The sequence below is a fragment of the Balaenoptera musculus genome, chromosome 9 (assembly GCF_009873245.2).
Source record: "Balaenoptera musculus isolate JJ_BM4_2016_0621 chromosome 9, mBalMus1.pri.v3, whole genome shotgun sequence".
Classification (NCBI taxonomy): domain Eukaryota; kingdom Metazoa; phylum Chordata; class Mammalia; order Artiodactyla; family Balaenopteridae; genus Balaenoptera; species Balaenoptera musculus.
The window spans coordinates 63,128,493-63,145,632 of NC_045793.1; the positions used below are offsets into that span (position 1 = coordinate 63,128,493).

Sequence of the window (17,140 nt, forward strand, 5' to 3'; positions counted from 1 at the left end):
AGGCATTGCCTCGGCTACTTCTGCATGGCAAAGGATTTTTTTTTTTTTAAAACCCATATTTTCCAAAATCGACAGATTGATGACACTACAGAGTGGGTAATGTTTCAACATTCAAACCAAATGACAAAGGGCTTGGTTTATTTCATCCTTACACAGCTAGTAACCACCTTTCTAAACAAAACCAAATAAACACAATTTCACGTGAAATTCTCCTGCCTTCCAGAATAATTTTATGTTTACTTTATTACCTAGCACATAGAAAGTGCACAATAAATGTTTGTTGAATGAATATGAAAATGCCTTTGTCAATTTTAGGTATGTTCTTTAATTCCCTTCCTTTCCTCTCTTAAAGAAAAAATTATGCATATTTTCTAGGATTCTGACTTTCATTTCCCTGTCTGATCTTGTGCTAGTTACTTAGGTATCATTTTCCTCCTCTGTAAAATAAAATCTGTGTCTTGGTTATTGTGAGGCTTAAAGGAGGTAACAGATAGAGTGACTGGCATTACACCCTGCAGACAATGTTGGGTTTTTTGTTTCCTTTTTCCTTTTTTAACCTTTCCACTCCATCCTCCTCCAATCCCCAAATAAAGTGTCAAAGACAAACCAAATTACCGGCATGATTAAAAAGTCAGGAAATTTCAAATGTAGCCTGGGCTTGCCAACGTCTAGCTATCAACCTTTGAAAAGTTTTATTTACTATTTTGGGGCCTAGGTTTTCTCTTTTATAGAATGAGTGAGTTTCACTAGCTCTTTTAAGTTCCGATTTTCCATGAGCTCTGAAACCTGCCTTATTAAGGCATTGGATATTGCTAACACACTAATGCCATCTACGATCAGAAAGAAAACGGACTCTGAGTCCCTTCCTAGAGATGGATTCTAAATTACAAACCAAAGTAAAACTTGCCTTTTAAAAGAATTTGTGTCAATCTAATACCTGGGTCAACAATTGGTGACCATATTCTTAAGCAACAGAAGGTCCCTCTTTTCCCCCACTCCACACATTCCCCCCCATCCTCCCACATCCCACACATCTAACCTCCTGCACACCAGCAGGGTTTCCCATTCACAGCTCTGCAATGATGTACTTAGAAATCTAGGTATTTTAAGCAATACCACAATTACAAATGGATCATTTGAAATGAGTTAGACAATTGACACAATATTATGTCAAACCTAACATTTGCTTGATTTTTTGGTCTTTCATACCCTGAAATATATCCAAGTCGACCAAACAAAGACCTACCAAGGTTATACACACACACACACACACACACACACACACAATCTCGCTGCATTTTCATAAATATTCAGTGTATGACTGCCACCTAGTGGTGCCATGTATCCTAGCAGGACCAAATCTCCAAACAGCTAAAGGGATAGGGACAGTTAAACAAACAATGAAACATTGTTCCTCTGCTGCTCACCAGTCATTTCAGGGAAATTTAAGAGCATATCCATCTCCTCAGCTATCTATTTTGCCCATACAAATAGCTAAAGGGTCTACTGCAGATGGAGTCAATGCCACATTATTTAATCCTACAACTAAACGCAACAAAGGAGCATTATTACTCTATTAATTTTAATATTCATTAGCAATTAAAAAGGATTTCCCCAATAGTCTGTTCTTACTTCCAGTTTCATTTGGTCTAATCTTGATTTTTAGTTATGCATGAAAAAGCATCTACAAGTGACAGCCTTACAAAAAGTGCACATTATATGAAAATCTGACTTTAATTAAAACCAGTTACTAAATCCCAGCAATTTCCAGCTGTCTCTTCTATCCTATCCTTAGAGAATTATAGATCACATTAATTGGTACTCTGTCACGTAAAGAGACACCAGCAATGATTAATTGCATCCTTGGTGCTTTTGATTTACATCTTCTTTACTACAGGGATTCAAATCACATCTCATTACCTTCCAGCAGGTACCCCTTTTGGTAACCCTCATGAAATCTCCTACCTTCCTGAACTTCTCCATTTGCTTGTAGAGGTCTGGATCAAGCTCCTGGGACACGTCCTTCATCCATAATAATGCCCCTCTGTATTCAGTCCGGCACTGCTCCATGCGGTTCACAGTCAGCCAAGTGTCCGAGATGGCCCGATGCCGAAAAGTCTCCACTTCTTGGTGAAAGCGACACAAAGGATTTCGCAAGGCCAACCTAGACAAGAGGGTAAAGCCACAATCTTGAAACTAAGAGGGCCAGCAATTTGAATCCTTGATAGCTTACCAGTCTTAAACTCATGAGCCTAGAATAGTGCCTGAAACATAGTCGAGGCTGCAGAAATACTTGCTGAATTATAACTGAAATGTATGTGAACTGATGAGTCAACCAGAGATGATTATCCATGTGCTGATCCCTTAGATTACTGTTATTTAACTGTATCACTGGGGAGTCTCTCCATCAGTATTGCTGGGGGTGGCCTCATGCCTGGGCAGAGTACTTGTTTAAAGCTGGAACCAATCTTGTGTTAACGGAGGAAGGTCAAAGCATGACTATTTCCCATTTCTGCTCTTGGCCACTCCCTGCCTTCTGCCTCCCTGAAGCCTGGCTCTTTGGGAAGGCATGGATGTGTGCAGGATGAGGTCTCCCTGTCCAGGCCATTCTGGATTCCTCTCCAAAGGCCAGGGCATCTGCTGCTTGCTTCAATAGTCACAGAGAATGAAGTATGAACAGAAGTGTCTTAAATGGTCTAGGAAGCGGGAGAAGTACATTCACTGAGGGTCTACTGTGTTAGGCACTTTAAGATAGGTTATGTGATTTGACTCTTATTAAAAAAAAAACAAAAAAAACTTAAGGATACTACACCAGAAATGAATGTGTATTATACAACGAAGTGGGTATAAAATAATTATAATATTGGCCATAACATACTGTTATATATTCAGCAAAAATTGTTTGATGCATATCAAACTTTGGATAAAATATTTTTTTGGGAGGGGAAGGAGGATACTGCTTCTTTCATCTTCCTCCCCCAAATGAGTAATGTCAGATGAATTATACTCTTAAAATACAGTAGTCTCCATGAAGCTGTGGGGCATATGTTCAAAAAATAAAAGATTAGTATTTACATCTCAATTTAACTGCAAACTTGTTATGGTGAAGGGAAAAATGGCGTCAGTGAGCTGAAGTCAGCCCTTGGCAGTTCCATCAATGTCTGAAGACATATGTAGAGCACTCTAAGATTATAGATGGGGCAATCAACTGTTTAAAAGAAAAAAATTCCTTTTACTATTTTCTCTGGTTTTCCTCTTGTCTGTAAAGCATCATTGTTAAATATTCAGCACTTCTCTAAAAATAGCTTGCTCACATCATCCTACCTAGGTGTTGCAGGCTGTTTTCAAAAACATATTGTTGTGCCATAAAGTAAGCTTGTGTTTTATCACCATTGGATTAAACTCAATACTCACTTTTCATCAAACTGAATGGGCTGTTGTAGCAATGACTACCAAATAAGTCAGTAAAACAAATGGTGGTATGAAGGTTTATAAAATTGGAGACTTCTATTTAAAGAAAGAGTCCTCAGCTGTTCCTCTAAGGATCCTGTTCATTTCTGGTCTCCTTTATCTCTTCCTTTAGAGTTTGCCAATTTTCCTAAACTGGCTGAAACAGAGTCTTGTGGATAAAATATTCTCGAATTCTTTGACTGTTATAAAGTTAGAAACCTTTGAAGATATAATGACATGACGATAGATGTTAAAATCTTGAAGAAAAGAAAAAGGAATATAAAGTCACCTCATTTTTTTCTGTAACTTGTTTCATATAAAATCAGAAAGGTGAAAACCCATTCACTTGTGGTATAAGGGACTGAGTCTACACCAAGAAAAAAATCCAATAACTGGAAACATCAAACTTCAGTGAAAGACTGGCCCACGTTTCCATTCATTAAAATCTACCCAATGGGAATAATTAATAAAGCACCTAAAGGTCTAATCCAAAGACATCTATTCTTTAGTAGGAAAAGGTAGAAGTGGACGACACTAGTGGACAGAGGGCTTGGGTTAAATGTATCATGGCATGCCCAGATAATGGAATACTATGCTATGGACGTTTTTAAAAAGGTATATATGGACATTAAAAAAAGTTAGGATTATTTGAACAAAAAATCAATTTGCTAAATAATCAGTATGCAATACTATTCAAAAATTATATGGTATGCTGCTGTTTATATTACAAATATATTCTGGCAAATCCCAAATTATGTCTGTTCGAGGTTTGAGAATTCAACGTTATGGGAGTTCTACGCAATCTTCCTACTTTCCTCACGTGCAGAGGACTAGTTTGGATTTCATGCGCCTGGTGAGCAGTTGAGTACCATGGAATCAGAGTCATCTCGCAGGAGGCCACCTTCCAAATTACAAGCTGTCCAAGCTACATTAATTTATGGATACAGGGCAGTTTGCTGGTTTACAGTATCATTTACCTTGTTTTGGTGGATTTCTTTTACTGTTTTTATCTGTATCCAAAGGTTAGACTATATAAACTTAAGGTACCACATGTTTTGTGAGATAACTTTGTACACAACTATGAAAGTGTATAACTGGATGGCAACATTATAAAATAATTATATGATCAGTAACAGTAACTCTTGTGGTGACTGTGTCCAAGGATTTGGCTTGTTTCCCATAAAAGGATGTTAATCTTGGCATGAAGGTATGTATAAGAATTTTTCCCACTGAAATTAGTGATAATTATATGTATAATTTAAGAAATATAAAATTCTTATATGTTTATAAATAAATATATAAGAATTTATGAAAGATTTTTCAAGAATCAATGATCCTTGTAAGACTGGGGCAAGCGTATATGCATTGAAAGTATCTATCAAGGGGTTAAAAGCAAGTCAATCTCTATTAGCAAAATTTGAGTTGTTTTTAATTTTCTCCTTTTGGTTTGTTCCTGTTTAAAAATTTTTCTAGAATGAGTATGTATTATTTTTGCAAGGAAAACAGTTAAAAATAAGATTAAAAGGTGCAATTCAAGATTATAAACAAACACTTCTCTTGGAAAACTGGGGTAGAGAACTATTGGAAATTGTTGCATTCAACTATGAAAGTTGGGGTCCAAATGTCATTAGAGAGAACCAAAATGCTCAGGAGGGGGAACCACTGAAAAATGAACACAGTTGGTTCTCTTTCTTTCCACCCCACCTTTCCTGGATCTTCATAGGAACACCTGTGTAACAGGTGGTGGCCTGCTTTTGGCCCACTGGGAGAGAAAGCAGTACGGAAAAATTAACAGCAGAAGAAAATGTTGGACAGTTTGGGTGAGTGAAATTTTTGTGGCCCGAATATTTTTGGAGACTACCTACAAGCCTTATTTAGGTATAAAGTCTGCCTAATATTAGTGAGTGACATTTTGGGGGGCTTGTTAGTTACTGAGGAAGGAGGAGGAGAGAAGGAATGTCACCTTCTCAAAGTGTGACTCTATGCAGTGGCTCCTGTTTATTCTACAGGGACCTTGAACGTTAAGTTATGGTAGTGTTAAAAAAGAAATCACTGATCTATTACCATTTTCTCTGCACCAGAGCTTCTCAAACTTGAATGTGCATGGAAAACAACTGGGGACCCATTAAAATGCAGGTTTGGATTCAGCAATTCTGGGGTGGGGCCTGGATTCTGCATTTCTAACAAACTCTCAGGTGAGGCTTTTGATGCTGCTGATTCAGGGTCTGAGCAGAACCGTGGAGGGCATCTTGAACACCACCCCTCTCAAGTTAACTGCCCCCAGAAGGCACTCAGGGAACCCTTCTGCCTGGTCTCATTAGGCTCCTGCTTTAGTCAGCCGCTGGAAGGGGACTTGATGGATTGCTATGAGCAACACTGAAGGTCAAATATAAGCCTAGGATAGCACTCACGGTGACTGGTGTATAACTACAGACCAGAAGAAATATGAAAACATTTTTTAAAAGTTAATAGGGAAGGAAAAAGATTACACATGTTATCTGAATCAGAGTTAAGTACGAACAGACTAACAACTGTGAACAGAGGAGCTCCTCAATCTCAGGCAAGAGCCTTCTAAAGACCAGTAGGAGGTTCCCTTCATGAATGAGTGGGTCCCAGGTTCTCAGGAGACCTCCCCCAACAACAGAGCCCCAGTGAAGGCCACACACCTTTGCTGGGAAGAAAAGCAGAGGGCCTTTCCTGTCGCTTGCATCATTTTTCCTGCTCTGGTTTTATCTTGGAAGCCTTGGGATCGGAGAAATTTTCCCAGTTCGTTTTCTTCTTGAGACAAGACTGATGGAGAAAAGACCAAAAGGAGCCATGAACAATGAACATTTTTATTACAGAGAGGAGAGAGACAAATCACAAGGTCCTCTCTCTTCTAGAGGCAAAGACGAGATGAAATTAAATCCAAGTGGCAGGCTACAAGGTAAGCCTCCACCGCATTTAACTTCCACGCTGTTCTTCCATTTACGAAACGAGAGATCAAATTCACTTGAGTGCATCTGTCAGTGCGTTTGGTGCTCTGTAATCAGAACCAGAAAATGACCTCTGTACTGAAAAGCGAGCTGATAATGTGCTGCTTCGAGCTGAAATAAAAAAGTTGGGTTTGTCAAGTATGACTGTGGGAATCTTTTGTGGCTGCCTATAATGTAGGGCCAGTTTCCCCCTATTATTCCCTCTTCCTGACTTTTTGATCTCTGCTTTCTGAGTTACATTCCACTTGATTGTAAAGCAATTCAAATACCTTACCCATGGCATAGGTCTTGGCTGGAGCAGGGGGTGGAGGTTGAAGGTATGTAGGTAATTAAGTTGGTGACTTGGTGGATTTTTAAAATGTAGAGCTGGAACCCAATCTGAATTGCTAATGCCTAATCTTGACCTTACTCTTTGTTCTTATTTTATAAAATTGAGGTATAACTGACATACAACATTGTATTAGTTTCAGGCGTACAACATAATGATTCAATATTTGCATATATTTGGCCTCATTTTTTAAAGACAACCTCAGAGGGCGCTACTGGTGAGAAAGTGACTGGTACAAGCTCTCTACAGACTGATTTGGCAGTAAATATTAAAAAGTCAGAATTGTATACATCTTTTGACGTTGTACTTCTGTTAGGAGTAAACTACATCCTGAGGAAGTAGTAAAATGGGCACAAAGATGTATATACAGATATAATCATAGCATAGTTACTTATAGCAGCAAAACATTCTCTTTCCCTACCTTGGGGACTGATTTAATCAATGCAGTGCATCCACACAATGGATGCGTGGGCTGCTAGGCAGCTACTGGTCCAAATACACATTCACCAACAGCTGAGCCGCGGGCAAGCAGTGACACTGAGCTTCCTAGAATGTTTTTTCTCTGAACACAGACTTTGCTAGGGACACGCTTTGAACACTACTCTTATTTCACATTTCTGTATTGACACATTTACCAATCATTTGTCTCTAAAAATGCTTTCTAGATGCTACCAGGATTCTTGTCTGTTTTCATGAACAATCCAGACTTCTTTCAGAATGCATACTGTTCCTGAAACTATCCCCCCAGCAACAGCTGTATAACATTAGCCAGGAACCAGGAATCCAAAAGTGAAGGTTAAAGCTACTACTGCTTCCTTATTAATTTGTGACTAGCTTACACTCAACATTCCACGGAGAAGAGGCTTTAGAATCCATTCTTCCTGATGGTCAGTGACTACCCTCCTTCCTCTTCTGTTTCTCAAAATCAAGTTCATTGGTTAAAGCCTAGCTCAAAAGCTACTTCCTCTGTGAAGCAGGTGATCCCTCTTTCTCTGTGACAGCAGCGCCCTCTCGGCACCTGGTACTGGGGTGTCCGTGGGTGGGCAACGTGTCTATCTTTCCCGTGAGAACCTAAGCTTTCTCAGGGCAGGGACCTCATCCAAACTATGGATTCCCAAGGCTGAGCATAAAGTCTTATTCAGGGCACTAATTAAATGCTTGTGAAATTGAACTAAGTATAATTTTTGCCTTGTTATTGCTGTATACTTTACTTCACTTTAAATGTTTATCTGATATTTATGTCCTGGTTCTGGGTAATTTTTTAAAATTCCTATAATTATATGAAGTTTTGTTGTTTTTTAATACCTTCCATTCTTCCTCCTTTCCACTTACTAATATGGGACTCACTCAATTGCACAATAAGGACAAATTTCACACTTTTGTTTAGAACAGTATGAGGCTACTGTCACCTTTTTTACCTTGAAACCTCAAGTCACATGCAAATGAACACATGAACTTAAGGCTAGGAAGAAACCAATTCATGGTACCTGAATGACTACAAGGGTGGTGACATGTACTCTTTCCGAAATAAACCTAAGTAGATTGAAGCACTTGAGAATTCATTTTTGGTTATTTTACACACTCGAGGATTAAACTTGGACTGGAAGACAGGCTTCATTTTAAGCGCTGAAATCTGGTAATGGGCAGTGCTGCTCAGAGGGTGGTGGAAGAAGTCTGAGTGGCATCAGGCTCCAGGTTGGATGACTTAGTGATGACTGTGTCATCTTCCAAGAAGGGATGTTCATGCCTTAATTTTAATTTTAAAATTCAAATACTGAAATAAATTTATAGACATTTAAAATTCAGGTGCAATACAGGTATCAGATAACTGAAATGTTTCCACTTATAAGGCTTCACTCAACTGGGACTTAATTCAGAGACAAATAAAAACCTATTCATGTTGAACTCCTAATTAGATTTTCAGATGTGCCCTGGAAAGGGAACCAAAGAACTACAAAACCAATTACCTTGGCAGCATTAATTCACTTAGCACAAATTTATGGATGATCTCATATGTACTAGGCACTGTTCTTGTCACTGGGAATAAAGAGATGGACAAGACACATGAAGACCCTGCTCTGATGCAGTTTATGTTCAAGTGGCAGCAGACAGAAAATAAAAAATACAAAACTCAAAACAAACTCAAAACACAAAAAGAAAAATACCAGATTGGGGGCGGGAGGGTGGCGAGTAAGAGAGAGTGATTGGTAGCTGCTTTGGGCTGGGTGGTCAGGGAAGGCATCTCTGAGCAGATGACCATTAAGCTGAGCTCTGAAGGATAAGGGGCCACTAGAGACAATGAAGGCAGGGACATCCCAGATGGAGGAAACAGTGAGTGCAAAAGGCCTCATGTCACATCGTGCGTAAGAGCAAAAGAGGCTGAAGAGGTGAACTGGGTCAGATTGTGTAGGAATTTGTAAACCATGGAGTAGAAGTATACATCTTACTTTAAGTGTTTATTGGAGGCTTTTCAGCTGAGAAGCAATATGATCCAATGTACATTTTTATTTATTTATTTTTTTTAAAAAATAAATTTATTTATTTTATTTATTTATTTTTGGCTGCTTTGGGTCTTCCTTGCTGTGCGTGGGCTTTCTCTAGCTGCGGTGAGCGGGGGCTACTCTTTGTTGAGGTGACTTCTCTTGCTGCAGAGCACGGGCTCTAGAGCGCAGGCTCAGTAGTCGTGGCACACGGGCTTAGCTGCTCCACGACATGTGGGATCTTCCTGGACCAGGGCTCGAACCCACGTCCCCTGCATTGGCAGGCGGATTCTTAACCACTGTGCCACCAGGGAAGCCCCAATGTACATTTTTTAAAAACCTTTATTTTGAAATAATTTTAGGCTGATAGAAAAAATTGTAAATAGGATACAGAGTTCCTGTGTACCCTTCTTCCCCTAATGTTACATAACCATGGTAGAATGATCAAAATTAGGAAAATAACATTGGTACAATACCACTACCTAAACCGCAATCTTATTGAATTTTCCTAGTTTTCCCATTAATGTCCTATTTCTGTTCCAGGATCCCACATTGAGTTGTCAAGTCTCTTTAGTCTCCTTCAACCTGTGACAGTTCCTCAGGCTTTTTTGTCTTTTATGACCTTGACGCCCTTTAAGAGTACTGCTCAGGCATTTTGTGGACTGTCCCTCAACCTGGGTTTGTCTGCTTTCTCATGATTAGACTGGGGTTACAGACTTGGGGGAAGGAAACCGCAGAGGTGGAGTGCCGTTCTTAGTGTTTCATATCAGGGCTACCGGAGATCAACACACATTATTACTGATGGTGTTAACCTCCATCATTTGGTTCATGTCATGTCTACTGGATTTCCCCACTGTAAAATTATGATTTTTTCCTTTTGTAATTATCAAAAATTTGGGGGGTAAATACAGAAGACTATGTAAAGATCCAGTTTCTCCTCAAACTTTCACTCACTAATTATAACATCTTTCAGTGAATCTTGCCTGCCACAGTTCTTACTGTGGTGTTTACCTAATGGTGATTTTGTGGTTCCCTCATTCTTTCTAGATTTATTAATTGCAATTATTTTATAAGCAAGAACTGTCTCTTCTCCCCCATTTTTTTTTTTTTAGAAATAATAGCAGCATTTAATAATGTGAATGGATATAAGCTTAACACAGAAGTCAGATATATTTTTGTTCTCCAGCAGCAAAAATATAGAAAACATAATTAAAGAGAGGATTCCATTTAGAACTGTATCAAAGAAATATTATGTGAATAAGAATAAATCCAAAAAATGATACCCAATACCTGTAAAGGAAAAATTCTAAAATTCTGTGAAGCAGTATTCAAGAGTACCCAACTAAAAAGATATAAACTATGTTTCTGGATAGGAAGACTTAATATCATGAAAATGTCAGTTTGGTTTTTTGTTTATTTCCATACACACTTAATGGACATTTATCTTACTTCATGGGTTATAACCTAATACAATCAGTTATTTACTTTGTTGCTCAAATTGTCCCAGCTTTGACCACTGGGAGCTCTGGGAGATTGCTGACTGCTCTCTGACTGCAGTGCAGATGATGGGTTGGAGAAGGAAAAAGTGGAGGCAGGGAGATCAGTTAGGAAGCTGATGCAGCAAACCAAGTAAGAGTGATGATGGTGGCCTGAACTAAGGCGGTGGCCGTGAAGAGGTACCGGAGGGAGAATCTGAAAGCAAAGTAGGTGACAAAATGGACCAGCATTTGTGACTGATTGGATGTGGGACAGAGGAATGTTGGGGGCAGTGTGTCATGTGTCTGGATTTCCTCATACCCAAGACTCTGGAGTTCTAGCCCTGGAGAAGTCTTAGCTCAAACACTTAGTAAGCAGTAACACAGATAATTTACAAAATTCTGCCTCTAAGTCATAGGATTTTGTACTTCCGAAAAACAGTCTTCATAAAAGATTAATAATGAAGGAAAATGCCCTACTGTTAATTTGTGATTACTGGAAAGGGGTTTGGCAGTAGTCAGAAACAGACAAACTTCTCATAGTTTAGTCTCAGAAATACAGAAATTGTACTCTTAAATGACCTACAAATGGAAATTTAAAAACATACTAACATCCAACTTGATATTTGGTATTTCAGAGACAACTTTGTTGGTAATGATTTTAAGATGGGATGACCATAGGAAAATCTTGTTCCCTAAAAAACCCAATATCTGAAATAGAAAATGTTCAGGAAGAAGCACTGTCAACAAAATATAGTCAATGAATTAACTGTAAGTGCCTTCTCTCTCCATTTGGTCATTTTAAAAGGAACAAAATTGGACATAAGAGAGCCTGGGCAATCAAATAAAAACAACGCCAAATCCCAAGATATAAAACTGAGAAAACTTTTTTATAATTAGGAAAATAAATGGCACGCACTTATCCATGGTAGACTCAATGTAAAATTCTTCTGTTATGGTACTTGCATTGAAAAACAGCCTATGTAAAGAATTTCTGATAAAATGATTAAAGACCCCACCCCACCAATTAAAGAGCAAAGACAGACACTCCTAAACCGTAGTTTCCTTGTCTTGCTTCCTAAACTTATAAAATTATATATTAAGGCAAAATATCCAATTTCTTACTGTCTATTTGGTCAATATTCACACTTATGGCATACTTACAACAGATTCTCTTTTGATAGAGTACAATTGCTTTAGACAAGTCCAGACAGGTTCTCTGAATCGAGTGAAACAGCTATAATAAAAATACAAACAAAATGCTAAACAAAACAGACAGCAGTGATATAAAAAATAATTATATTGAATATAACCATAGCGTTTGATTTGCCCACTAAAAGCAAGATTGTATGCCTAAATAAGCTTGGTGTTACGTGGTGTATTGAAAAGAAAATGTGACCAAAGCTTTTAAATACGCTCCTATTTTTCTATATTTATTAGAATTCATCAGCTCTGCGATCTAAATTGAGATCTGCAGAAGGATGATTTCCTCCAGACATTGAAATAATAGCTGAAAACCAGAAATCCTAAGTGAGGGGCCCAATTAGAGGACTTGGTAAACCAGAGACCCAATATTCCTTCATAATTGAATTTATTTCTTTTACCACTTACTGTCTTTTTTTTTCAAATGGAAGATCTGTCAATTAAGCATCATATTTAAAACACAACATTAGCTTATTTTGTGATCCTAATGCATTTTACAGCATGCTTAAACAACTCTATAAAAACAAACAAATATCAATCAGCTGAATGTTCTGTCTGCTTTGAAGAGATCTGGTAAAATGGAGTTTAGCTAGCAGCTCCTATCACTCCTCATTTTCCCAATTATTTCGTAAAATATACAGAGAAGAAACCTAATGTCATGCTATGGCCATAACAGAGAAAATTAAGGGAAAAGCAGGTGGGCTGTATGGAGAAGAATCTAACTAGATTTTAACTTATGGTGGCTCTGGTCTTTGCTTCAGAAATGGAGACAGTTCAAGAGAAGACAGAACAATTGTAAATCAACTATACTCCAATAAAAATTTAAAAAGAAAAACAGAAGACAGAGCAGAGACTTCTCACTTTCTCCATCCTCTGTCCACCGACTCAGAGACCAGGGCTGCTATCAATTAGAAAACCTGGCAGACAAACATTATGTCTCTGAGGAGCCATCCAGGGAAGCAGGGCAAGGCATTCTCCTCTCTCCCCTGGCTTACTGGCCATGGTGATGTAGCAATTATGCCCTGGTATTACAAAGCACTTCACAGTTGAGTCAAAACAGAAGATCGGCTTCATAATATACATGACCAAATGTTCTAATAAAAATGAATGCATGCATATATACTTAAAAGATTAAAAACCATTCCTATGAATGCTTAATATGATAAATCTTGGTCATGTAGAGTATAAATTTTACTAAATCTCATTTCATTACACTTCATCCTCTACCTATTTAGGGAAAAAACAAAAACCCTTTACCATAAAACAAAACAGCAGTCTGAGTATGTGCCTTAACAAATGCTTGATAACAGTATTCTGGGTCACAAACTATGAACACATAGTAATTCCTGAACATAGGAGCAAGTACGTTAAAAAAAGTATGTTCAAGAGCTATTCTGCTGTTACTGTTCACTTTTTTAAAACTGAAGTATAAATTAAATGCAATAAAATGCACACCTCTGGAGAGTTCAGTTCTGTGACTTTGACCATTGTATACACTCTTGTAATCATACCCAAAGTAAGATAAGAAACATTTCCACCCTCTAGTCAGTCTACTCTGCTGTGGCATCCACTAAAAGACTTCTGTCACCACAGGTTAGTTTTGTCGGTTCTTGTACTTAAGAGCTGTTTTTCAGAAAATGATTTCATTAACAAGCAATTCTGACAAATATTTAAACTTAGTGAACATTTCTACATGAACTTCCCAACAGATTGTAATAGAATCTGACCATCATTACAGCTTGGCATACAAGCTTTCTTTGCCAGTAGAATACAAGTTCTTGTTTCATAAGCTAGTCTTCTATGGATAACTTAGTTGAAAAGCACATCAAAATGGTCTGCACATCGTTTTCATATGCTTTATTGGTGGAATCCATTCTCTTTCTCTATAAACATCAACATCAGTATTAAAACATTCCTGCAACAGAAGTCTTTATCATGTGTAAAATTATTAGTCACAGTTAAGTACTTTGGATGCTATGTGCCTAGGACAGCAGGTATTTTGATTACAGTACAGTTGGTTCAGTGAAAATGCTGCTGCAAGAACCTAAATATAAATATAAAATTACTGTATTGCGTTTCACGTACTAGAAAATAACATATTAAATTACTTTTTGAATAATGCTTGTATTTACTAGGTTGTTAAGAGGAAAAAAAATAAATCTATAAGATGTGAAAAGCATATTCAACTTACAATCATTTCAATTCTATTTAGAATAATAAAATCAGAATAGAGGCTTCCTGGCTCTACTTTTCTCCGCTGAAGCCATCTCCGCTGGAACATCTCTGTCAAACCCAGCTTCTGTTAGAACAATTCCACTGACAGGAGAAAGGGTTGGGAACTCATCTTAACTGCATTAACACGTACACTTATTCAGTTAATACTTACTGAATGTGTACTGTGTGTCATGGAATCTGACCCCCTGGTGGAGGGAAGGCAGGCAAACAAACGGACACTTGAGATAATTCCATGAGAGATGAGTACTATGAATAGTGGCCCTGGGTCTGGTTCTACCGTCAGATGCACAGAATGAATCTTATCCCTCTTCCACGTGACAGGCCTTCCCAGAGAACTGACAACTAACATATTTCCCCTCAGCCTCTCTGTTCCAGAATAACCATGGCTTGCACCACCCTCGCCACCCTTCTCAGAATGCTTTATGAAATCTTGAGCTTTTGATTTTTGTCTCATTAAGTGTTCAGCTCATTAACTTTAGCTTATGTATTAAATTTAGATATCATTCTGAATTCTTATCAGACCACGTGACATATTATTTCTCTCTGTGCCCTGTCATTCACGGAAGTGTTAAGTATGCTTTTTAAATTTTGTTTTTTTTTAAATTAATTTTTCTTGGAGTATAGTTGATTTACAATGTTGTATTAGTTTCTGCTGTACAGCAAACGCTTTTTAAATTCTGATCTAAAGTACTGGCAGAATGTCCAGCAATCAGGGAATTAGTGGGCCTTTTACCAGTTGTACTAGTATTCAAGGATCATTCAGATATGAATTCAGCTTACTGTATTATTAACTAGTCTAACTAAATATTGATTAATTCTAGAATTTTCCAGGATTCAATACAAGCTTATTAGACTCACTTTCCAGGATCTTTTGCCATCATCCTTTTTTCTTTTTTTTTCTAAATGTAAACATATGCCTGACCGTAGTGTTGCTATCACTGACAGTGGCTCTTTGAGTGCATTAATGTTTTTCAACAAACATTTATTGAGAATTTACCACATTCCATGCATTCCAACGAAGCGCTTGAAAAACAAATTAACTGAGGCATACTGGGGGTTACAGGAGAATTTGTGGGTTTTTTAAAAATATGCTGGGATTGAGTTAAGCTGATCCTAGATTTTCCTTATGAACTAGCTGTTTGCAGTATGTTTTCAAATACAAAGCACACCTATGCTTGCCCCCGTGAACACATTCTCCGACCCTGAGCCTAGCAAGGTGGTTGTGCTGGGGCTGAGGGCAATGAAGCGCTCACCTCCAGCTTGGCATCCAGGTCTGCGTCAGAGGCAACGACGTGTTCGTCTTCCTTCTTCCCTGTGGCTTTAATAAAGGCCTGCTTCGTTTCCCAATACTTCTGCTGCATCTTATTTACAACTGATTTATCTTGAGCATATCGATCGTGTAAGTCCCAGGGATAACTGCTAAAAGGCATTCGAAGAGCCATTTTACTCATGACTTTCAAAAAAGGTTAAGATATTATAGTGTGAACAAATGTATCCAAACATTTACAACATTAATAAACATATAAGTACTTTCTCACACGGTTATTACAGCAAAAGGTTAATCAAGTCTAACTTATACCAAAACCTTAAAAGTTAGTGAGGAAATTAAGAAACTTTTGCAGGAAATTGAGAAACTAAACCTGGAGGAGTTTAGATATCAAAAGACTGGACACACTCCTTTCAGAAGTAGACAAAGTGAGGCCAAGCCAGGCAAGGTGACTGCCTCGAGCACCCCAGTGAGTCAGAGATAAAGCCTAACACCAATGTTCTCTCCAGTCCAGCATTACAGCCAACACTGAAGTGATGGCAGAAAAGTAGAGATAAGGGGCTGAAAAACAGCATACTACAAATGTGTCGCAGAGGTACCTAACACAGTCAAACTCATAGAATCAGAGAATAGAATGGTGGTTTCCAGAGGCTGAGGAGGAAATGGGAAATTACTAATCTATGGGCACACAGTTTCAACGGTGTAAGGTGAATAAGTTCTAGAGATCTGCTGTACAACACTGTGCCTAGAGTTCACAGCACTGTATTCTACACTTAAAAGTTTGTTAAAAGGGTAGATCTCATATTTAGTATTCTTACTACAGTCAAATAAAATTTTGAAAAATAAAAAAGTATTAAAAAATTGATTATGGGTTTCTCATACTAAAACTTTAAATTCTTAAACATAAATGCTTAAAATGCCGATAGGAAGCCATTCTTCAGGAAAAGCACAGTGAAGATCATATCAAAAAGTATGTAAAGAAGAAATTGGAAAAAAATTCAATTGAGAATGAAATGGAATTCTGTAAAAGTGACCAGGGTACCCAAATATTGACCGAAAGTTTGCCACTGGTGTTCCATCCCTCCTTGCTTTGTCTACACCTCCCTCCTGTCTAGGGTTCCGGTCCAAAAGCTCACACAGGACCCCCAGGCATCTCCCTCTGCAGACATGTAACTTCTTCCACCCCATCCCATTAGCACTCAAAATGTGCCAGACTTGTGTCCTAAAACAGAAATTGCTTTATACTACTATACCAAAATATGTATCTCAAAACTCGATGATTTACATTCTCCTGCCAGATAACATTTACAAGTTTCAATTCACACATTTGTTCTTAAAAAATCAGAGTTTCAGATGACGTCCTTAGCAATGGTTATCTTTGGAAAGAGGCGGAGGATTACGGTTTACTTTGTATCTTTCTGCATCATTTCAAAGTTTGGAATAAGTCCAGATATGTCATGTATAGGCATGATGACTGTACTTAATAATATTGTATTCAACACTGGAAATAGGCTAGGAGAGGAGCATTACTCTTCATGTGCACTCATCACACACAAAAAGTGGTAACTATAAAAGGAGATGATATGTTGGGACTTCCCTGGTGGTCCAGTGGTTAAGACTCCGTGCTCCCAATGCAGGGGGCCCGGGTTCGATCCCTGGTCAGGAAACTAGATCCTACATGCATGCCACAACTAAGAGTTCGCATGCCACAACTAAGGAGCCCGTGT

The 17,140-nt window shown here is 38.2% G+C and overlaps 1 protein-coding gene across 15 annotated transcripts in view; it reads right to left on the reverse strand.

Annotated features, from left to right (window-relative positions):
- ICA1 (islet cell autoantigen 1) overlaps window positions 1–17,140 on the reverse strand; it is a 142,048-nt gene that overhangs the window by 106,422 nt on the left and 18,486 nt on the right. For 9 of the 15 annotated variants that reach the window (XM_036863386.1, XM_036863383.1, XM_036863393.1 and 6 more), the window contains 4 exons: window positions 15,400–15,565; window positions 11,873–11,945; window positions 6,117–6,240; window positions 1,966–2,164 (listed from right to left, as the gene is read on the reverse strand). In XM_036863386.1, coding sequence (XP_036719281.1) covers window positions 1,966–2,164; window positions 6,117–6,240; window positions 11,873–11,945; window positions 15,400–15,565 — 562 coding nt within the window. Of the gene's footprint in view, window positions 1–1,965; window positions 2,165–6,116; window positions 6,241–11,872; window positions 11,946–15,399; window positions 15,600–17,140 lie in introns of all 15 variants that reach the window. The other 6 variants (XM_036863388.1, XM_036863394.1, XM_036863389.1 and 3 more) reach the window with 2 other exon arrangements.